General features: G+C 38.6%; 3 protein-coding genes across 3 annotated transcripts; all 3 read right to left on the minus strand.

The window, feature by feature from the left end:
* Window positions 1-2148: 2148 nt before the first annotated feature.
* LOC115431819 (extracellular calcium-sensing receptor-like) lies at window positions 2149-6130 on the minus strand. The gene is made up of 12 exons (XM_030152469.1): window positions 5889-6130; window positions 5507-5622; window positions 5177-5268; window positions 4909-5088; window positions 4644-4832; window positions 4312-4523; window positions 3975-4167; window positions 3657-3866; window positions 3444-3567; window positions 3147-3340; window positions 2753-3034; window positions 2149-2571 (listed from the first exon to the last, which is right to left on the minus strand). The coding sequence occupies exons 1-12, from the start codon at window positions 6128-6130 to the stop codon at window positions 2149-2151; spliced, it is 2457 nt and encodes an 818-aa protein (XP_030008329.1).
* A 1056-nt stretch (window positions 6131-7186) lies between these two features.
* Window positions 7187-12617, minus strand: LOC115431818 (extracellular calcium-sensing receptor-like). The gene is made up of 12 exons (XM_030152468.1): window positions 12489-12617; window positions 12083-12324; window positions 11892-11974; window positions 11546-11725; window positions 11260-11439; window positions 10857-11134; window positions 10580-10793; window positions 10217-10426; window positions 10005-10128; window positions 9735-9928; window positions 9329-9622; window positions 7187-7609 (listed from the first exon to the last, which is right to left on the minus strand). Exons 1-12 carry the CDS (start codon window positions 12608-12610, stop codon window positions 7187-7189), a joined length of 2544 nt encoding a protein of 847 aa, XP_030008328.1. The 5' UTR covers window positions 12611-12617.
* A 3963-nt stretch (window positions 12618-16580) lies between these two features.
* Window positions 16581-20481, minus strand: LOC115431122 (extracellular calcium-sensing receptor-like). The gene is made up of 12 exons (XM_030151363.1): window positions 20228-20481; window positions 19856-20094; window positions 19672-19754; window positions 19336-19515; window positions 19063-19254; window positions 18683-18957; window positions 18406-18631; window positions 18043-18252; window positions 17830-17953; window positions 17489-17682; window positions 17093-17374; window positions 16581-17003 (listed from the first exon to the last, which is right to left on the minus strand). Exons 1-12 carry the CDS (start codon window positions 20479-20481, stop codon window positions 16581-16583), a joined length of 2682 nt encoding a protein of 893 aa, XP_030007223.1.
* Between the last annotated feature and the right edge of the window lie 2411 nt (window positions 20482-22892).

Raw genomic sequence — 22892 nt, forward strand, 5'->3', positions numbered from 1 at the left:
GGTCAAAACCAGGAAATCAGGCAGAGAAAAATGCGGGAAAGATGCACAAGCTACAAAGACTATCAGGCAGTGGGTGAGTGAAGCAGTGCAGCTGAAATACTGGTCAGCTGATGAGCTGGGAGCAACAGGTGGACCTGATGTTGGCTGATGAGGTGTGGCAAGATGAAGAGGAGACAGAAGTGGAGCAGACTGTGACACAAATCTGGTTCTTATTTCAATCATATACTTGTATTTATTCACACCTTAATGACAGTCTAACCAGCTGTATTCCCAGTTTGTCCATAAGCTGTAGGTAGAGGACTAGAAACACTTGAGTTGCAGCTGTGTGCATCTCCTTCAACCAATGACAGAGCTCAAGGGTATCTCATACAGGCATCCAGTATACAGTAACCCAGCTTCACTTCTTCTAATAAGGTACTGTTACCATTTATCTCCTCCACCTCAAATGCCATAGCATGAATTAATTGCAGTGATTCTGTGCTTAAGCTGGGCAACGAGACAAAGCAATCAGAGCAATACACAGTGGGATATGTTGTCAAGGCGGGAGATACTAATCATGAAAAGTTGATTTCAATAACACCATATAGATATATTGTTACAAATACAATAATCAGTCCTTCCAGAAAAATGTTATTATACAATTGCATAATTCAGTGCATAATCAAGCAAATAGCACACATTATGCGGGGCTCCAGATTTTTTCAAAAAGGACACATATTCACAGCGATATCTGGTCTAAATCAACAGTGATATTGGTATCGGGTATTGACTGATATGCAAGATCCCAACATCGGTATTGGCATTGGAACTAAAAATGTCGGATTGTTGCATCCCTAACGCACAATCCCTAATGCACAGGACTCTGGTACTGACCATATGCAGGACTCTGGTATAGTCCCTGTCCCTGTGTATAGTCTATGATCCTTCTCTCCACCACACTGAATTTCCCTCTGAAGCAACATATTTTATGAACTGTCACATCCGTTTAGTTTGAAAAAGTACTGAGCCTGTTCTGGGAATACAGTATAAAGTACAGATATTTATGCAAAAATGTAGGGAGTAAAAGTAAAAAGTTGCCACAAAAATAAATACTCAAGTAAAGTACAGGTACCTTACAAAATCTATTTAAGTACAATAACGAACTGCTTATACTTTGTTACTTCCCACCTCTGCCATAAAATGACATCAGCTGACTACTGAATGTGTGTCCAAACAACTGAGGTCACCTGATTGAACCTGAATACACTGAATTACCAGGTGTGAAGATCAGTACAGTTTTCCTTCCCTGACAAATTAAACATATTCCAAGATCACAACGCCAGGATTCATCAGGCTGAAACTGTGAAAGAGGGGTTCATGGAGTCCAGACCTTAACCACACTGAGAATCTTTGGGATGTGCTGATGAAGACTTTACACAGCAATCTGACTCCACCATCATCAATGGAAGATCTTCAAGGAGGTTTTAAGCACATTATTCATTCTTAAATTTGTGTTTCCTCCGCTAATGTGCAGGGTGAGAGGGTTTCAAATCAACTAATAAAATTTAGTGAAGTGATGAACTTGACAAACAAGTCCATCAAGTAACTTTTTTTCATGGTAAGTGATTTATGATTAAAATAAAATACATCATGTTTATACTTGGCTACAATCAGTAAATGTAATATTTATCAGAATTAAATGTTATGGAACTATTGGGACTACTATTATATTCCACACAAGGAAGTAAAGTAATTAAGCAACTGTGTCCTTTAAAATGGTCACTATACCATTCTATATTTCTCTTTCTCATAATCCTAGATATGGCCATAGATGATAATAATAGTTGGAATCACTACAGTCACTACAAATAATGTAAAGAGATAAAAATGGCATTAAATAATGAATTACTGTAAATATTAAGTGTCTTGTGTTATTTCATCGAACTGCAGCATATTTGATTTTTAATTCTTCAGAACAGAAATACTTAAGTACCTGTAGTGAAATGCATGGTGGTTTTATTCACATGGAAAGTCTTTACCTGATACACAAACGGTGATTTGTCAGAGCCAAGTCAAAAGAGTTTTATTTCATATGTGGAACAACTAAATAGACACTGTCATACACATATATAGTGTGATAATTAATCCCATGTCCAAGTGAAGAAACAGCTACCGACCCATCAGGTGTTTCTTAGTATTTTTCTCAGGTCTGAATAGAATAATGAAGCATTTTGGGGCAAAGATACAGAACAGTAAACCATAACTAGAGGCCAGGATTGCAAAAATCTCAACAGCAACCACATATTTCCCAGGAGAGCTAACATAAGCAGGGACAAAGGCCACCCAAACAGCACAAAATATCAGCATGCTGAAAGTGATCAGTTTGGCCTCATTGAAGTTGTCAGGGAGTTTCCTGGCAAGAAAAGCCAAGAGGAGGCAGGTGCAGGCCAGCAGACCGATGTAGCCCAGAACCAGAGAGAAGCCCACCACAGAGGCCATGGCACACTTCAGAGTGACCTTTGACCCTTGGATACCCAAGTCACGGTGAGGTACTGGAGGACTGAGAGACAACCATATGATGCAGATGATGATCTAGAAAAAAAGGTAATTAAAAAAATTATTTAAAAAAGAAAAGTTTTGGTCATGTTTTTTCATGCGTGATTGTATATATATATATATATATATATATATATATATATATATATATATATATATATATATATATATATATATATATATGTATATATGTGTGTGTATAAAAAATGGTTCTCACCTGTACACTGGTGAACAGGCAGACACTTCCTCTCTGTAGACCTGGACCAAACCACTTCATCAAAGCTGCAGCACCAGGATGAGCTGAGCGGAAAGCTGCCAGAACCACCATGGTCTTCACCAGAAGACAGGAAACACAAAGTACAAAGCTGATCCCAAAGGCTGCCTGCTGGAACCGACAAGACCAGACTGATGGACGACCAATGAACACCAGAGAACACAGGAAGCAGAGCTTCAGCGACAGAAGAAGAAGGAAACTCAGCTCTGAGTTGTTGGCTCGAACCTTAAGGTGAATAAGATTAATAGATGAACATGAAACTATTTAAACAGTTTCTCATAATTTATTTATAAGAAACAAGTGAAATACTGTTTGAAATTTTGATATCCAATCTCACCATAGGTGTTTGACGGTAGTAAAGGAAAACTACAAACACAGCTGTTGTCACTATGACACCAGACACAGCGACTATAGTCAGAGTAATGCCCAGTGTTTCATTAAAGGACAGGAAGTCTGTTTCGCGACGTATACAGACAGTTCGCTCAGTATTGGACCAAAACTCAGTTGGACAACGTTCACAGTGGAGGGAACCTGGGAGAAGAAAAAGAAGTTTGACAAGGATGATGAACACAACAAAATGATATTTTCCATTTGCATGACTGTCTGTGATCTTTTGGTTCTGTAGTTTCCTCACCTGTTATATTACTAATTTCTCCTTCTCCACATGGAATACAGTCAAAGCAGCAAACAGGTTCTCCTTTCCTGTTGGCCTTTCGAGTACCTGGGGGACAGCTCTTACTGCAAACTGAGACAGGAACCTGGAAATTATGCAGAATTATTGCATTACTGATATGCTCTTCTGATTTGGCAAAATTATCTGGTAATTAGTCATTTTTAATCTGAATACCTCATCGGATCCTGTGTTCCACTGAATAGCAGACTCATTTAGGTGGACATCAAACTCATCCACATAACCAATCAATACAAGTTTAAGTGAACCCTCAGGGGTTTTCTGCCAGTTGACAAGATCATACTTTGGTGGAATATCAGATCCTTGGAAATAAAATCTTTCCCCATTTGGTGTGGAGATATTCACTTTGTTCATGTGCTTCAGCAGCTGCAGGCAGAAATTTTAGTTTCATTTGAGCAAATTTTCAACATTCGTTACTAAAAGCTGGTGCAGAAAAATTCAATTTCGTGAAGAGATGAAGCAGGATTATTTTACCTCTCTGGGTTTGATATGTTTTGCAGAGGAGCAGGTGGAGCTGTTGTTCGTAGGACTGTCTCTGTTTGGGCAGGAGAGAAGGCTGTGAAGGGCGTGAGCTGCTGCATAAACAGCAAGATACACATTATATGTCCACCTCAACTGAGACACGTCAGTAAAGATGTTCTGCACATTCTCCAGAGTCTCTGTCCCATTGCAGGGTGGTAGAGAAGATTTTTTAAAGGACCTTTTAGCAGGAGATGAAGTAGAGACATTTGATGGGAACACAGTTTTTAGTGAAGAAGAGGAATTTGATGAGAGAGGTGGTTTATGAGCTTGTGTAGCTTCAGGACTACATCCGAACTCTTTTTCCCATAATTTACTTATAAACACGTCATCTGGACGACTATATGGGTTTAAACTCCTTAAATAATTTTCAAATCCAGGAATTGTTGAACTCCGAATGGCCACACCAACAACACCACTTGCTACTTTGGAAATAGCAAAATTTTGCAGAAGTACATCTCTGGCGCTCCAGGCTTCACTGGCCAGAAACTGTTTGTCAGTCACCTGTAATAAGGTGAGCCATTGACAATTATTTTTTATTTATTTCCCCCACAGAAATGTGCAATATGAATGCTTTCAATAATTAAGCCAGTATATGATACATGTTCAAGTAGTTTTACTTACATTTTTGTCAGTCAGTTCAAGAAATAGCTGAATTACCCCAAAATGCCAGCAAAAAATCAGAATCACCCTGGCAGTTGAAGCTTGAATTGTAGCTGCTATTTTTTTGACATCTTCCATTATCTTTTCCCGTCTGACTGTTTCAATAAATGCTAAACAGATCCCTTTTCCCTGAATCTCCTCTTGGAACACCTGAATGGTTGAAGTGACACCAATAAATATAATGTATTTAAATATACAATGAAAAGGTGAAAACATGCAAATATACCTGTAATGCAGAATGACCATATCCATCATTTGCTATCACTGCTCCAATCCAAGTCCATTTGAAGTGTAAAACTAGTCTTGCAATGGCTCGAGCTTGGTAAACATCACTCGAGACAGTTCTGAAAAAATTTGGAAATTTGTGCCTGTCACTGAGACAAGGGCAAGTTGCTGAATAACTTATCTGAGAAAAGGGACAAAAGTATAATATTGAAACTTTTTCAAAAGAGATTTCATTAGAGTTGTGTTTGTACCACAGTAATAAAACTCACTAGCGGTACAGAGAGAGGCCCCAGTATCCTGGATAATATAACCCCTGTTGAAGAGAATCCAGGACCAATGATCAAAGGAGCAGACTGACCCCCTGATGATAGAATTAAACACATAATTATATTAGACAGGTCATTTATTTTACATGTCTTGTTTATGTATAAATGACATGTTATTCATAAGCTACATAAGGTACATGACAGTCTTACCAGCTGAATTCCCAGTTTGTTCATTAGTTGCAGACTGAGGAGTAGAAACAGCTGAGTTACAGCTGTGTGCGTCTCCTCCAACCAACGACAGAGCTGCTTTTAGAGCCAAGGTGTTTTGTCCACAGCTGTCCAGTATACGGTAACCCAGCTTCACTCCTTGTAACAGGGTGTTGTTACGATTTATCTCCTCCACCGCAAATGCCATAGAATATGTCAGCTTTAATTGCAGTATGTTCAAACTGAGACATGTAGAGAACAGAGCAACTGAGAATCACAGATTCACATGATCAGGTATAAAACTAAAATATTTATCATCTTAAAGAGTGGATTTTTGTCACAATGTCAAACATGACTATATATTTTCTTGGAGATTATTGAACACTATAATTATCAGAAGAAATGTTTATAGAAAAAAATAAATAACACATATAAGAATGAAATAAACAAAAGATACCTAAAATAACCCTCTTGATACAGCATTACAAATACTGTGATTAAATTTTACCCAGTGCAAGGCTCAAAATATGGCTTCTTAGTGAAGTCCTGCTCTGTAAATGAAAGCAAGTAATTGAGATTAAAGAGCCCGCCAATAATCACATCACCATCCTGAGAAAGGCCCTTGTTGTTGTTGTGTGTTTCCCACCGAGAGCAGACTGATGCCTGAACCCCCTCCAGTCCTATCTGTCTGCTCAGTAATGTGAGAAGCAGCAGAGGGAAAGATGAAGAGGACCAGAGGAAACAAGACATGGATATAGCTGATCTGGGCAATGAACAGATAAATGTTAAAAGGTCAGAGGTGCAGTAAATCTGTGTCTGTGTAAAACAAACAAAAAAATCTAAACAAAACAACATACCTCATCAGTCCTGATAATGAAATGCAATAAGCACAGAAAACAATGTTAGTTAAGTCCCAAATATAGTATTCATTAAACATATATTCTTTACTTATATCCAAATGTAAACATGTGTCCTACCTGCACAGAGAAAGAATAATATAAACCAAAACATGTTTTACATTGTCACCAGCCCCTATCACAAGTTTAATTGTTATTCAGACACCACACACACCTAAAACTTGTGTAAAGTGATGATGTGAGTTTTTATAACACTTGTAAAATGGAGAAAAAAAAAAAAAAAAACAGATGACACAAGCACATGAGCTCATTTTCCTCTAGAGAGTGATCCAAAAAAGACAGCATTATGTTTGATAAACATGTTTGTAGGGTGGTTGGGTAAAATGGTGTGGTTGTGTGTGCTCTTGGATGATAATTAGTGTGTTAATCATTTTATTTTTTTAACCATTGAAGAAAGGACTTCATAATGAGCATTTATTGGCAGGTTCTCACCATCAAAGAGTTATTTGCAAGTAAAACTTGTTTGTTGGTTTAGGATTACAATGACATTTACACTAGATTTAGGGTTAGACATTCATTTGCAAAGTTACATTTAGTGTTACAGGCTGTTGAATGTATTCTATCAGTGCCTGTCCTTAGAGTGATGCATGAAAGTGTCAATGTGTTGTATTGGCACTAAAAAGTACAAAATGAGGAATGGATGTGGAATGCACTTTTTTTTTTTTTTTTTCTTTTCTTTACTTTAAATGATATGTTATGAAGAACATTTTGGTTGTATTTGAATGAAATACATTCTGATATTAAAAAAAAAAAAAAAAAACAACAACTGTATGACTGTGCAAAACATCTTTATTTGGTCTCCTAAACTGATGTATATGGAAGGTTGAATAGGTGTTGTCTTTCATACACAGATATAATCAATTATCACAACTTGACTTAAAGAGAAGACCTATCTGGCCATCAGATACTTCTTAGTATTTTTCTCAGGCCTCAAAACTATAATGAAACATTTTGGGGCAAAGATACAGAACAATAAACCATAACTAGAGGCCAGGATTGCAAAAATTTCAACAGCAACCACATATTTCCCAGGAGAGCTAACATAAGCAGGGACAAAGGCCACCCAAACAGCACAAAATATCAGCATGCTGAAAGTGATCAGTTTGGCCTCATTGAAGTTGTCAGGGAGTTTCCTGGCAAGAAAAGCCAAGAGGAGGCAGGTGCAGGCCAGCAGACCGATGTAGCCCAGAACCAGAGAGAAGCCCACCACAGAGGCCATGGCACACTTCAAAGTGACCTTTGAACCTTGGATACCCAAGTCACGGTGAGGTACTGGAGGACTGAGAGACAACCATATGATGCAGATGATGATCTGGAAGAAAATAAACCATGATTAACTTGTCATTTTTGTGTGTAAATATTTAGATATTTATTTAAAAACAACTGGTTCTCACCAAGGTTATTATCGTTAACGAAAACGAACGAAATGACGAAAACTAAAATTGAAAAAACATTTTCGTTAACTGAAATAAATAAAAACTCTAATTAAAAGAAAAAAACGATAACTAACTGAAACTGTATTGTGAGCTTACAAAACTAACTAAAACGTATAAAAATTATGCATACAATTCCCTTCGTTTTCGTTTCTGTCAATGTCGGATTGATATGAAATTAATTTATTTCACTTCAGCAGTTTGAGCTGGTGACACCATACTACACTACACAGTCTGTCATGTCTGGTCACTGGTGGTTTCCAGTCGTCTTCTGGTCCCCACTCTACCTGGAACATACAGACTAAAGCTGGGACACAGCAGCACAGTCCTGTCTGGGGTTTACTGTAGTGATACATGGGTCGGGTTTTTTTTTTTTTTTGGCGTACCGTGTGTGTGCGCGTGAGTGACAGACAGAGCTGAGCTAAAGTACAGAGTCAAACAGGACTAGCATCCAGGTTAAAACTGGAGAGTTTATCACCATGAAAAGGCCTTCCAAGCCCTGAACTGCACAGTTTAGAAGAGGAGAAAAGAGGAGGATCAAACTAATCCAATTACAGAGGTATGGAACCTGTTAGAATGTTAAAAAACGTTTGATGGTACTAGCAACAGCTAGCTGAACTGAACTGAAGCAAAGTTGGCTAATAATGGAACTGGAGATGATTAAGAGATGAGATATCTGCTAAGGTGTGGTTTACTGATGAGGAACTGGGTTATATATGTTTATAAGTGGTTTGTATATGTTTCTGTCTGCTTTAACTGCTGGTTAGCTGGTTTATAATAGGTTCCTATCTGCTTTAACTGCTGGTTTATAATATGTTCCTATCTGCTTTAACTGCTGGTTAGCTGGTTTATATATGTTTCTATCTGCTTTAACTGCTGGTTAGCTGGTTTATAATATGTTCCTATCTGCTTTAACTGCTGGTTAGCTGGTTTATATATGTTTCTGTCTGCTTTAACTGCTGGTTAGCTGGTTTATAATATGTTCCTATCTGCTTTAACTGCTGGTTAGCTGGTTTATATATGTTTCTATCTGCTTTAACTGCTGGTTAGCTGGTTTATATATGTTTCTATCTGCTTTAACTGCTGGTTAGCTGGTTTATATATGTTTCTATCTGCTTTAACTGCTGGTTAGCTGGTTTATATATGTTTCTATCTGCTTTAACTGCTGGCTGCATTGTGCATCTCCTCTCATGCTTTGCACATCTTCGCATTGTTTCACGAAAGTGACGTTGTGTATGGATTGCACCCCACCTCAACCTGCTATAGGGAATTTATACATTGTACGGTACATTGTGTCTCTGCTCAGTCCATGAGCCGCCCTAACCCGACCCCCAAATAAAGTGTCCAGGGTAACCCATATCCATGCCTCACTAATTTCTTTGAATAGGATGATGAGGAAGATAAAATATATGAAATAACTAAAACTAATACTAAAACTAAACTAAACTAAACTAAAACTAAGCATTCAGAAAAAAACGATAACTAATAAAAACTAACAAACCTGCTCTAAAAACTAATTAAAACTAACTGAATAAGAGAAAAAAAAGTCAAAACTAATTAAAACTAAACTATAATTAAAAATCCAAAACTATTATAACCTTGGTTCTCACCTGTACACTGGTGAACAGGCAGACACTTCCTCTCTGTAGACCTGGACCAAACCACTTCATCAAAGCTGCAGCACCGGGACGAGCTGAGCGGAAAGCTGCCAGAACCACCATGGTCTTCACCAGAAGACATGAAACACAGAGTACAAAGCTGATCCCAAAGGCTGCCTGCTGGAACCGACAAGACCAGACTGATGGACGACCAATGAACACCAGAGAACACAGGAAGCAGAGCTTCAGCGACAGAAGAAGAAGGAAACTCAGCTCTGAGTTGTTGGCTCGAACCTAAAGGGGAATGAGATTTTCAGAAAACTTTAGATGGTTTATACATTATCTCTTATCGTTTGTTTTTAGAATCAAGTCACATATTATCTAAAAGTTTCCTATGTAATCTCACCATAGGTGTCTGGCGAAAGTAACTGAACACCATAAACACAGCTGTTGTCACTATGACACCAGACACAGCTACTGCAGTCAGAGTAATGCCCAGTGTTTCATTAAAGGACAGGAAGTCTGTCTGACGACGTATACAGACAGTTCGCTCAGTATTGGACCAAAACTCAGATGGACAACGCTCACAGTGGAGGGAATCTAGGAGAAATAAGATGTTAAGAGAATTTGCAGTTGAAAAGATGACTGTCATCCTTTGATTGTTTAATTTTCTAACCTGTTATATTACTAATTTCCCCTTCACTACATGGAATACAGTCAAAGCAGCAAACAGGTTCTCCTTTCCTGTTGGCTTTTCGGGTACCTGGGGGACAGCTCTTACTGCACACTGAGACAGGAACCTGGAAATCATAATAAACCGTCTTAAGGATCGAATCTGGTGAACTGACAAGTCAAGAGAAAGAAATGTAATTAGAGAAATCTGAATACCTTATTGGATCCTGTGTTCCACTGAATAACTGACTCATTAAGTTGAATCACAAACTCATCCACATGACCAATTACTACAAGTTTAAGTGAACCCTCCGGGGTTTTTTGCCAGTTGACAAGATCATACTTTGGCGGAATATCAGCTCCTTGAAATGAAAACATGTCTCCTTGGGGTGTGGAGATATTTACTGTCTTCAAGTGCTGCAATAGCTGAGATCACACATTTATTTTATTTTTATTTTTTTATTCTGGGAGTCATTTCACTATTTTCTATTTTGCAAAGTTTCAACATTCTCTATGACAGTAATATTTGTGAAAAAAACTAATTGAACTCTTTGAAGGGAAGAAACTATTTTATTCTACCTCTCTGGGTTTGATGTGTTTTGCAGAGGAGCAGGTGGAGCTGTTGTTTGTAGGACTGTCTCTGTTTGGGCAGGAGAGAAGGCTGTGAAGGGCGTGAGCTGCTGCATAAACAGCAAGATATACGTTATATGTCACCCTTAACTGAGACACGTCAGTAAGTCGACTCTGCACATCCTCCAGAGACTCTGTCCCAGTGCAGGGTGGTAGAGAAGACCTTTGAAGGGAGCTTTTAGAGGGAGTAGAATTCAACACATTTGATGTATGATTAAGCCATGACTTTAGTGGGGGAGAGGAGTCTGAATTGAGACGTGATTGATGTGGTTGTGTAGTTTCAGGACTACATCCAAACTCTTTTTTCCAGTACTCTTTCATAAACATATCATTTGGACGATTATATGGATTTAACCCTCTGACATAATTTTCAAACCCAGGTATTGTTGAACTTCGAACAGCCACACCAATAACACCACTTGCCACCTTAGAGACAGCAGGGGTTTGGAGAAGATTATTACTGGTGCTCCAAAGTTCACTGGCCAGAAACTGTCTGTCAGTCACCTGGAATAAGGATAAGTGGAATTTACAACTATTTACTTTATTAAAAAAAACAAAAACAAAACAGCACTTTAGTCTTGTTTCATTGATGAACCAGCAGGTGATAAGTACTATAACATTTTACTCACATTTTTATCTGCCAGTTCAATAAAAAGTTGCTTCACAAAACAGAAAATCATGATCACTCTTGCAGTCGAAGATTGAATTGTAATTGCTGCTCTTTTGACATCATTCATATATGTTCCTGCACTGACAGTCTGAATAAAATCAAAACACACTCTTTTTCCTTGGGTTTCCTCCAGAAATATCTGAAATATAGTGGTCAAAAGAGTAAACATGAAATATTAAATAAAGTATGAATATATTTAAAAAACAAGAAAAAAAAAGATTTGGAAGGTAATACTGTGTATGCACCTGTAATGCAGAATGACCCAAATCATCATTTGCTATCACTGCTCCAATCCAAGTCCATTTGAACCGCAAAACCAGTTGTGCAATGGCTCGCACCTGGTAAACATCACTCGGTATAGTTCTGAAAAAATGTGGAAACTTAACCCTGTCACTTAGACAAGGGCAAGTTGCTGAGTAACTGATCTGAGAGACAGAGACAGAAACATAATTTTCACACTTTTGATTTAGTCATGCTTTAGTATCAAAAGGTGAAAGTGACATATTTACATCAACTGCCTGAAAAAAATTCCTCAGAATTTTTTTTTTTTTTTTTTTTTCCCACTGACATATTAAAACTCACAATTGGAACGGACAGAGGTCCTAAAACTCTGGACAGTATAGTTCCCACTGCAGATGAAGCAGGGCCAATGACCAAAGGAACAGAGCGACCCCCTGATGACAGCATCATATTTATGGTTACATGAGAACAGTAATGCATTACTTTACATACAGGATTGTACAAGACTTTTACACAGTAATGTGCCAAAATAACAATAGTACCTGTTATATTCCCAGTTTGTCTATTATCTGTAAAGTCAGGACTGGAGGCTGAGTTACAGCTGTGTGTGTCTCCTCCAACCACTGTCAGAGCTGACTGTAGAGCCCAGGCATATTTCCCACAGGTGTCCAACATATGGTAACCCAGCTTCACTCCTTGTAGCAGGGTACTGTTTCGGTTTATCTCCTCCACAGCAAATGCCATAGCATACATAAACTTTAATGGGAGGATGTTCAGCTTGACTCTGAGGAGAACAAAGCAATTGACATGGTTAAAGATTAAGGAATATATGATGTATAAAAACTTTTATGATCGTCCCATTTGTTGTTTAAGAAGTTATTCAAGCATGAACAAAGCCATACAAAATACACTACACATGTCATTATGAAAAAGGTGATTAATTTTTACCCTTTGCAAGGTTCATAATATGGCTTCTTAGTGAAGTCCTGTTCTGTATCTGAAAGCGTGTAATAGAGGTCAAAGATCCCACTAAGAATCAAATCACCATCCTGAAACATGCCTTTTTTCATGTGTGCACCCCATCGAGAACACACTGTTGTCTGAACCCCATCCAGTCCTGTCTGTCTGCTCAGCACAGTGAGAAGCAGCAGAGGGAAGGACGAGGAGGACCATCGAGTTAAGAGGCAGAGAAACCAAGACATGGATGTAGCTGATCTGTACAATGAACAGGACAGTATTTGTTAAAGTAAAAAAAAAAACAACCTCTCCTTATGTCATAAATAAATCAATAAATCAGTTAATCTGACAAAAAACCTACCTTATCAAAGCTAAATATTGAATGCAGCAAGTTCAGACAAAAAAAATAGTAGATACAGCGCAGACAGCATTCCAAATTTACTAAAAATATGTTCACAAGTCATATGTCTACATGTAATTCTGTGAGCTACCTGCAAAACAGTGCATGATAAAAGCAAAGCAAGTCTCACCTCATGAAAGGACTCCTATCACAAGCAAAATTATGCTGTAAGTAAAAAGTGCAAAAACAAAACCCCACACACCTACACATTCTGCTTCACTGAAATTTTGCCCAGAGTTTATATAACAGTGGAGAAATGACAGAAAAACAGATGACACAAACACATGAGCCAATTTTCCTCTCTAGAGTGACAGCAAAAACAAAAGGGCATTACAAGTCATAAACATGTTATTGTTAGGGTACACTGGTGTACGTGTCTGTGCTCTGTATAATTATGAGACCCTCCAAAGATATAATTATTGTAAGAAACAATTTTGACCAGTGAGGTGATAACTTGATGATATTTTGGCTGATTTTCACATAAGGACCAAGTGCTTCTTCTATGGCAGTTCCCAAATGAATTTTGCTATTTATTTAATCATTCTTAACTGATTTATCACCATTTATCATATATTGTCCTCTGTATTTTGTGTTTTTTAGTGTAAATCATGTATTTTCCTGTATGTAATTTTCTGATAAAAATTATTATTATTATTATTATTATTATTATTATTATTATTATTATTATTATTATTATTATTAATTGAACATAAAACAAGCATCTCCATTTACTGTCATTAATCAAACTCCATGGGCTTTACTGGTGAATCAATGTTGTAGAAGGTGATGGTGCTTCCACATTCACTATGGAGCCTCTGAACGTCCAAATGGTTCATATCTGATGACCATGAAAAGATGATAAACTGAATTTTACACCAATTATTTACATGTATTGACAGGATTACTGGATCAACAGGTATTAAACAGTTTAGGTCAGTAGATGGTTTTGGTCACCAGTGGTTGTTTGGGTCTTAATGGGTTAAAGTGGACATCTAAAGGGATATTGCCATTATTTGTGCATATAGACCATACATATATAGTGAATGAAGCCTTTCTGTCCCTGCCGGTTAAAGCATTATTCATTACAGCTGTGATTTAATGTGAGCAGCATGCCCCTGTGTCTCTCAATTCTGACTTTTGAAACATGTATAAGGCAAAGGGTTTGTATTAAATAAATCAACAGGAGCTTGTATGCAGGGGTTGGCAAAACAGAAAGTTAGTCTGAGCATTCAAGGTGGGGGCAGGAAACTGTTAAATACCTTCTTGAGGTGTAAACCAAATGTAGTGCTTTCTCTCCCCTGGCTGAAAAATCCACATGCTGATGGAAATTAGGGAGAATAGTTCTACCTTTTGACAAACAGAACAGTCTACATTTAGAATAGAATTGTTCATATGGCACATGTAGCCATAGCGCTGTCCAGTGTTGAACCTATTTATAAGGTTTACAGGTTAATATAAGTTGCCCATAGGTGTGAATGTGAGAATGATTGTTTGTCTCTATATATCAGTTCTGCAATGAACTGGCGACATGTCCAGGTTGTACCCCGGCTTTGCCCATAAGTAGCTGGGATAACCTCCAGTGAGCCCCGTGACCCTAGTGAGGATAAAGCGGGTTCAGAAAATGAATGAATGAATGAATGTTGCCATGACGCTGTCCAGTGCTGAACCTGTTTATAAGGCACATGTGCCCAGAGCGCTGTCCAGTGCTGAACCTATTTTTAAGGCACATGTAGCCATAGCGCTGTCCAGTGCTGAACCTGTTTATAAGGCACATGTGCCCAGAGCGCTGTCCAGTGCTGAACCCGTTTATAATGCACATGTAGCGATAGCGCTGTCCAATGCTGAACCTGTTTATAAGGCACATGTAGCCATAGCGCTGTCCAGTGCTGAACCTATTTATAAAGCAGAGGTACCAGGCTGCCTGTGCAAAATGACAAATACCTCTATAGTAAAACGTAATCATACAACATTTTATTAAAATCATACAAGCAACCCAAATTCTCAGTTGAGTGGCGCTGTATGTTGTAAAATGATTTGATAAAATAGTGTGCTCCGATTGCCCCTAAAATGACTTTCACTGCCCAGAGGTAGATACATATATACATTTAATAGTGTTAATGCCAGTGGAAAATACAGCATATATATTTGTGAAGCACAGTCCTAGGAACAGGTAAGATCTTGTACAGACCCAAACACTGTCAGGCCTCTGGTGGAGGACCAGACCATGAAGAGAGACAATACTGCCAAAAAGGGTGAGAACATAGTGATAGATATTTTTGTACATTTGATTATAAGTTGTTTCTGTTTTTCTGCCTTTTTTTAGGCCACAAATTGATAATGAAGAGTTTGGGACAAAGTTGTAGAGTAAGTTTTATTTAAGGAAAAAAGTTCAACCATAATATATATGGACTGAGAGACAACCATGTGATGCAGATGATGATCTAAAAAAATGTTGATAAGTTAGTTTTTTTCATGTCTAATTGTATAAATATATGTGTACAAATATATGGTTCTCACCGGTACACTGGTGAACAGGCAGACACTTCCTCTCTGTAGACCTGGACCAAACCACTTCATCAAAGCTGCAGCACCAGGACGAGCTGAGCGGAAAGCTGCCAGAACCACCATGGTCTTCACCAGAAGACAGGAAACACAGAGTACAAAGCTGATCCCAAAGGCTGCCTGCTGGAACCGACAAGACCAGACTGATGGACGACCAATGAACACCAGAGAACACAGGAAGCAGAGCTTCAGTGACAGAAGAAGAAGGAAACTCAGCGCTGAGTTGTTGGCTCGGAAATAAAGGTGAATGAGATTAATACAACCAACAACTGATCATTTTAGGTAATCAGCTTGAAGTTTGGACATATTTTCAGTATGGACTACAACCACGGCTGCTGATAAACAATAATGGCGTATTTGGAGAAATGTTCATTGGAAGTCTTGACCTTATATGTGCAAATGTGTGACGTAACTAGTTATAGACACAACAAATTAAGCAGGAGTTAAAACAGGCTGTAGAAATCCACTCGATTTTTGCAAACATTAATATAAAGATAGCTTTGCAGCACCTGGAGGGTTCAAATTCTAACTTTTTGAACTATTAGGGTCCAAATACACAAATAAATGTACCAGAGACTAATAAAAGTGGGTTTAGCAAAATATGACCCCTTTAAGTGGATTGATATAATATTGTGCTCTGGATGTCTCCACTAACTTTAGTCTCAATACATTCCCACAGTTACATATAAAAAAATTCATTTTTTGTACTGTTAATGAGTTAATATACTCATTGGTAACATTATTTTATTATTTTCTTGTCTTACAGTCTTACTGCATTTTTGAGGAAAAATGTGCAATTAATCTTATAAAATTCAAAACCATAATTACTATTTTCTAGGATATATAATTATGCTTTTGATAATTAGGTCATAAGGTTTTTTTCCGTTTCATTTTTTATTTCTTTCTTCTTTTTTTTGGACAAAGAAGATGCACAGTAGTAATGTGAGGCCAAGCAGCATTTAAGCACAGATTAGCTTTATTTTCAAATGTAACATACACATGCTGGTGCAGATATATCAGGCCAAGGAACTTTTGCAAAAGCTTAATAGCTAAGACAATGTGAACACCATTTTCTTTACAAGAAGAGTGTTATAATTAAGATAATATCTAATTAAATGAAATTATCTTGCCATCAGGTGTTTCTTAGTGTTTTTCTCTGGCCTCAAGAGAATAATGAAACATTTTGGGGCAAATATACAGAACAGTAAACCATAACTAGAGGCCAGGATTGCAAAAACTTCCACAGCAGCAACATATTTCCCAGGAGAGCTAACATAAGCAGGGACAAAGGCCACCCAAACAGCACAAAATATCAGCATGCTGAAAGTGATCAGTTTGGCCTCATTGAAGTTGTCAGGGAGTTTCCTGGCGAGAAAAGCCAAGAGGAGGCAGGTGCAGGCCAGCAGACCGATGTAGCCCAGAACCAGAGAGAAGCCCACCACAGAGGCCATGGCACACTCCAGAGTGACCTTTGACCCTGGGATTCTCAAATTACGGTGAGGTACTGGAGGACTGAGAGACAACCATATGATGCAGATGATGATCTAGAAGAAAAGAAAAGAGGTTTTTCCAAATGTAATTGTGTGAAGTTACAATATTTTTCTTACAATTCCCTAAACAACATGGTTCTCACCTGTACACTGGTGAACAGGCAGACACTTCCTCTCTGCAGACCTGGACCAAACCACTTCATCAAAGCTGCAGCACCAGGACGAGCTGAGCGGAAAGCTGCCAGAACCACCATGGTCTTCACCAGAAGACAGGAAACACAAAGTACAAAGCTGATCCCAAAGGCTGCCTGCTGGAACCGACAAGACCAGACTGATGGACGACCAATGAACACCAGAGAACACAGGAAGCAGAGCTTCAGCGACAGAAGAAGAAGGAAACTCAGCTCTGAGTTGTTGGCTCTGACCTAAAGGGGAATATGTTTCACAGTCAAATATGATACAACATTCACTTAATTTAACAGGTTATTTTTCTAAAAAATAAAATAAATCATATTTTAAAAAAGGTTGCACAGTCTCACCATTGGTGTTCGACGGTAGTATAGAAAAACCACAAACACAGCTGTTGTCATCATGACACCAGACACAGCTGCTGTAGTCAGAGTAATGCCCAACGATTCATTAAAAGAAAGGAAGTCAATCTGACGAGGAATGCAGACAGTTCGGTCAACGTTGAACCAAAATTCAGATGGACAACGTTCACAGTGGGGGGAACCTGAGGAACAGAAGAAGCATGAGAAGGGTTCAGAAAAACATGACTATTTCTCATCCTATTTTTAATCCAGCTGCAAACATGACTTTCTTAGACTTCTACAGAAACTCACAACTCCCAATTTCTCCTCATATTGTTTATTTTCCTCACCTGTTATATTACTAATTTCTCCTTCTCCACATGGAATACAGTCAAAGCAGCAAACAGGTTCTCCTTTCCTGGTGGCCTTTCGGGTACCTGGGGGACAGCTCTTACTGCACACTGAGACAGGAACCTGGAAAGTATGCAGAGTTATCGCATTATTGACACACTCTTCTGAATTGACACGATAATCATACAATTAGTCATTTTCAGTCTGAATACCTCATTGGATCCTATATTCCACTGAATAGCAGACTCATTTAGGTGGACATCAAACTCATCCGCATGACCAATTAACACAAGTCTCAGTTGACCATCAGTGGTTTTCTGCCAGTTGACAAGGTCATACTTTGCAGGAATATCAGCTCCTTGAAAGGAAAACAATTCTCCATGTGGTGTGGAGATATTCACTTTGTTCATGTGTTTCAGAAGCTGCAGAAACAGATTTTATGTTATTTATTTTATCAGAATCAGAATACTTCATCGATCTTAGGGGAAATTATTGAAGTAAAATTTCAACATTCTCTATGAAAAAGTGGTGTAGAATAATAACTCTTGGAAGGGATTAAAACAGGATGATTTTACCTCTCTGGGTTTGATGTGTTTTGCAGAGGAGCAGGTGGAGCTGTTGTTCGTAGGACTGTCTCTGTTTGGGCAGGAGAGAAGGCTGTGAAGGGCGTGAGCTGCTGCATAAACAGCAAGATACACATTATACGTCCTCCTTAACTGAGACATGTCAGTTAAAGGACTCTGGACCTCCTCCAGAGTCTCTGTCCCACTGCAAGGTGGGAGGGAAGATTTTTGAAGGGACCTTTTAGCAGGAGATGAAGTAGAACGATTTGATGAATTGTCAAACAATGACTTGGTTGGAGAAGAGGAATGTGAAGACAGAGGTGTTTTATGGGATTGTTTGAATCTGGGACTACATCCAAACTCTTTTTCCCAATATTCCTTAATCCAAACATCCTCTGGACGGTCATATGGGTTTAACTTCCTGATATAATTTTCAAATCCAGGTATTGTTGAACTTCGAATGGCCACACCAACAACACCACTGAACAACTTAGAAAGGGCAACATTTGGAGGAACGTCACTGGTGCTCCAGGCCTCACTGGCTATAAACAGTCTACCAGTTACCTGTAGGAAGAAGAGTAACTTACAACTATAAATTGTGAAATGTGGAATATGTCTTGTTTCTTGATTAAATCATTAGGTTAGGTGTGTTTTAGTGATTTTACTTACATTTCTCTGAGCCAATTGAAGAAATAGTTGATGTACCCCTGACGATGAGTAAAAAAAAATCAGAATTACCCTTGCAGTTGAAGCTTGAATTGTAACTGCTGCTTTTATTATATCTTCCATATTTCTTTCCCAGCTGATGGTCTTAATAAAATCTAAACAAACTTGTTTTCCCTGAATTTCCCTCTGAAACACCTGAAAGGTTTAGGTCGTAACAATTAATACAAAGTAAATGAAAGGTGAAATTGTTTTAAAGCTAATACTATTCATATATACCTGTAATGCAGAATGACCATATCCATCATTTGCTATCACTGCTCCAATCCAAGTCCATTTGAAGTGTAAAACCAGCCGTGCCATGGCTTGAGCTTGGTAAACATCACTTGGGATTGTTCTGAAAAAATTTGGGAACTTTTGCCTGTCACTCAGACAAGGACAGCTTGCCGTGTAACTCATCTAAAAGAAAAAAAAAAAAAAAAAAGTGCAATTTTTAAGCTTGTAACTGTAAACTACATCTTTAGAATGAAAATGTTTTAACCCCATCCATTACAAGATGTTGCCTGTTCTCACCAGGGGCCATAAAACTGAATTAATATAACTCACAAGTAGCACAGAGAGAGGGCTCAGTATCTTGGACAATATAGTTGCTGTTGCAGAAATAGAAGGGCCAATGATCAAAGGAACAGACTGACCACCTGATGATACTGTAAAAGTGCATTACATTTGGTAAAGTACAAATTTTAGTGGTAATTGAATGATATGCATGTATTAAATTACACCTAAATTTCAGTCTTACCAGCTAAAGTCCCAGGTTGTCCATTAACTGCAGGAAAAGGAGTAGAGACAGTTGAGTTGCAGCTGTGTGCATCTCCTGCAACCAATGACAGAGCTGCTTGCAGAACCCAAGGGTATCTCGCACAGGTATCCAGTATACGGTAACCCAGTTTCACTCCTTGTAATAAGGTACTGTTACGATTTATCTCCTCCACTGCAAATGCCATTGCATAAATTGCTTGTAGTGACGTTGTGCTCAAACTGAGCAACAAGACAAAACAATCAAACCAATTTACAGTGAGATATGTTATCAAGATTTAGTCATTGATCATGAAAAGTTGATTTCAGTTAAACCATATAGACATATTATTACAATTACAATAATAGATGTTACCTGGTGCAGCCTTGATAATATGGCTTCTTACTATAGTCCTGTTCTATAAATGAAGGCACATAATAGAGGTTAAAGAGACCTCCGATAATCACATCACCATCCTGAAAGAGGCCCTTGTTGTCATGTGTTTCCCATCGAGAGCACACTGATGCCTGAACCCCCTCCAGTCCTATCTGTCTGCTCAGTACAGTGAGAAGCAGCAGAGGGAAGGATGAGGAGGACCATGGAGCCAAAAGCCAGATAAACCAACACATGGATGAAGCTGATCTGAACATTTAACATGAAAATAACCCTTATTTTAACATCACAATAAGTAACAAATATAAGTGTGCTAAATTCACTGTGCATTAAAACCTGACAATAGACCTACCTTACTGAACCTGGCAATGGAATGAAATATGTATGGAAATAATGGTTAGATACGTAACATACAGCATGAAACAGTTCATTAAACACATAATTCAAACTCATTTTGTGTCCAAAGTAGATTAATTCTGAACTACCTGCAGAGAAAAAAAACCCATCAGAAACAGAATCATGTATAACTTTTTGGCATTGCACCTATCACAGAGTAAACATTTCTTTATGTAAATCTGACAAACAGATCCCAACATACAGTACATACACAATCAGCTCAAGTGAGGTAGTGGTGTGTGTTTTTATAACAGTTGTGAAATGAAAGAAAAGCAGATGACACAAGCACATGAGGTAATTTCAGTCTCTAGAGTGATAACAGAGGGTAGGGTACAGTGCCGTGTGTGTTATTGCAAGGCCGTTGTTGTAGAACTTTGACAGTTCCTCACACTCAGAATGATCCTCAAAGGACTTTGTAAGGGATTAAACTCTGTCAGTTTCAGATTAGAATTGCATTAACTACTGTCTGGACAAAAAAAAAAAAAAAAAGAGTCTTCATCTTTCCTTAACTAGACAAATAATTAAGATCCTTCCATTGGATAATTTTCACTGTGACTAATATGTTTCAGCTGTAACAACATCTTTAACTGTAACTGATGAAGTGAGTAGCTGCTCACTTCTTAAACAACTGTCAGTTTGATAGAGAACTTAAAGATCAGACTGTGTTTCAATGGAAAATGGTCTGATGAGTCCAGATTCACACTATTCCAGAGTGATGGGCACGTCAGGGTAAGAAGAGAGGAGGATGAAGTGATTACCCATCATGCTTAGTGCCTACAAACTTATAGGGGCAGTGTTATGATCTGGGGTTGATTCAGTTGGTCAGGTCTAGGTTCAGGAACATTATGTGTCCATAAAATGACATCAGCTGACTACCAAATGTGTGTCCAAACAAATGAGATCAGCTGACTGAACCTGAATACACTGAATTACCAGGTGTGAACATCAGTACAGTTTTTCTTACCTGACAAATTAAATGCACTCCTAGATCACAATGCCAGGATTCATCGGGTTTAAATTGTAAAAGAGTGGTTCATGGGGTCCACACCTTAACCCCACTGAGAATCTTTGGAATGTGCTGATGAAGACTTGACAGTAATCCAGCTCTCCCATCATCAGTAGAAGATCTTGCAGGAAAATCAATGCAACCCTGGATCAAAATAAATATGAGACCTATATTGTGATGTTACATAAGGGTTGTATTGCCTATTCAAACAGAAAATCTTTACACAATACACAAAAGGTTATTTGACAAAGCCAAGCAAAAGCAGTTTAGCAATTTTATTTCATATATGAAACAGTGAAATACACACTGCACATAAACAGTATGACAAATAATTCCATGTCCAAACAAAGAAAGACCTATCTCGCCATCAGGTGTCTTAGTATTTTTCTCTGGCCTGAAAAGAATAATGAAACATTTAGGAGCAAAGATACAGAACAATAAACCATAACTAGAGGCCAGGATTGCAAAATTTCAACAACAACCACATATTTCCCAGGAGAGCTAACATATCAAGATGGCCGACGGGATGGTCGCACGCATGTCTGAGGCTCCTGTGTTTGCCTAGGTTCGATTAGAACCAGAGGTTTATACAACTACTGATGGCAAATGTATAGTCGAGGATGAGTTTCTACATTTCCTCTGTATGAAATTAAGGACTTTGAGTCAGGATGAGATTGTCCTATTGGCTACAAACACCTTTGATTCAGAGTGGATTGAGACGTCAAAGAAAATGCTGTTTGAACTCTGCACCACTACGCAGTGTAACATCTCTCATAAGGGAGTGAATACAGACGCTAACAATGTCAAGGCCTGCCTCAAACTGTTGAATGAATGTGGGCTCAATATCCCAACATCTGTGTCTCACTACTTGGATGACCTGCCCCCTGTGACTTTTACAAACGTGGACGTGTGCACCCTGCTCTGTAAAATGGAGAACTTTCATGTTGAAATCACTGCCATGAAGCAGGCAGTACCCCTGCAGACTGGAGTCAGTGAAGGCCTCCAGGCGGATGTGCGCAGCCGGGAGTGCGCTCTGGAACTGCGCGCGAACCATGGCTGCGCTGGCTCGAGCACACAGGACGCACCGGCGGAGGCCTCCGACGCTAACAGCACAGCGGACTAAGCCAAAGCTCTGGACGCGGGGCCGGGTCTCACTGACACCGAGGAAATGTCGCTTGCCGTAGAGAAGGCGCTATGCACCGGCGGTACAAAGTCGCTACCACCACCTGGATCACCAAAGTGGAG

The sequence above is a fragment of the Sphaeramia orbicularis genome, chromosome 13 (assembly GCF_902148855.1).
Source record: "Sphaeramia orbicularis chromosome 13, fSphaOr1.1, whole genome shotgun sequence".
Taxonomy (NCBI): Eukaryota; Metazoa; Chordata; class Actinopteri; order Kurtiformes; family Apogonidae; genus Sphaeramia; species Sphaeramia orbicularis.

What these genes read in the sequence shown, in the direction of transcription:
- LOC115431818 (XM_030152468.1), bottom strand. Translation starts at nt 12,610, where the DNA reads ATGAAAAAAGGCATGTTTCAGGATGGTGATTTGATTCTTAGTGGGATC. An exon ending in ACTTTCGCCAGACACCTATG is followed by an intron (nt 9,623 to 9,734) that starts GTGAGATTACAT and finishes ATTCCCCTTTAG; the next exon opens with GTTCGAGCCAACAACTCAGA. An exon ending in GTGTACAGGTGAGAACCAAG is followed by an intron (nt 7,610 to 9,328) that starts GTTATAATAGTT and finishes ATTTTCTTCCAG; the next exon opens with ATCATCATCTGCATCATATG.
- LOC115431122 (XM_030151363.1), bottom strand. Translation starts at nt 20,481, where the DNA reads ATGTGTTGGTTTATCTGGCTTTTGGCTCCATGGTCCTCCTCATCCTTC. An exon ending in AGATACTGAGCCCTCTCTCT is followed by an intron (nt 19,516 to 19,671) that starts GTGCTACTTGTG and finishes TTTTTCTTTTAG; the next exon opens with ATGAGTTACACGGCAAGCTG. An exon ending in TTCAATTGGCTCAGAGAAAT is followed by an intron (nt 18,958 to 19,062) that starts GTAAGTAAAATC and finishes TTCTTCCTACAG; the next exon opens with GTAACTGGTAGACTGTTTAT.
- LOC115431819 (XM_030152469.1), bottom strand. Translation starts at nt 6,130, where the DNA reads ATGTCTTGTTTCCTCTGGTCCTCTTCATCTTTCCCTCTGCTGCTTCTC. An exon ending in TTACCGTATACTGGACAGCT is followed by an intron (nt 5,269 to 5,506) that starts GTGGACAAAACA and finishes TTCTATCATCAG; the next exon opens with GGGGTCAGTCTGCTCCTTTG. An exon ending in AACATATCAAACCCAGAGAG is followed by an intron (nt 3,867 to 3,974) that starts GTAAAATAATCC and finishes TTCTGCCTGCAG; the next exon opens with CTGCTGAAGCACATGAACAA.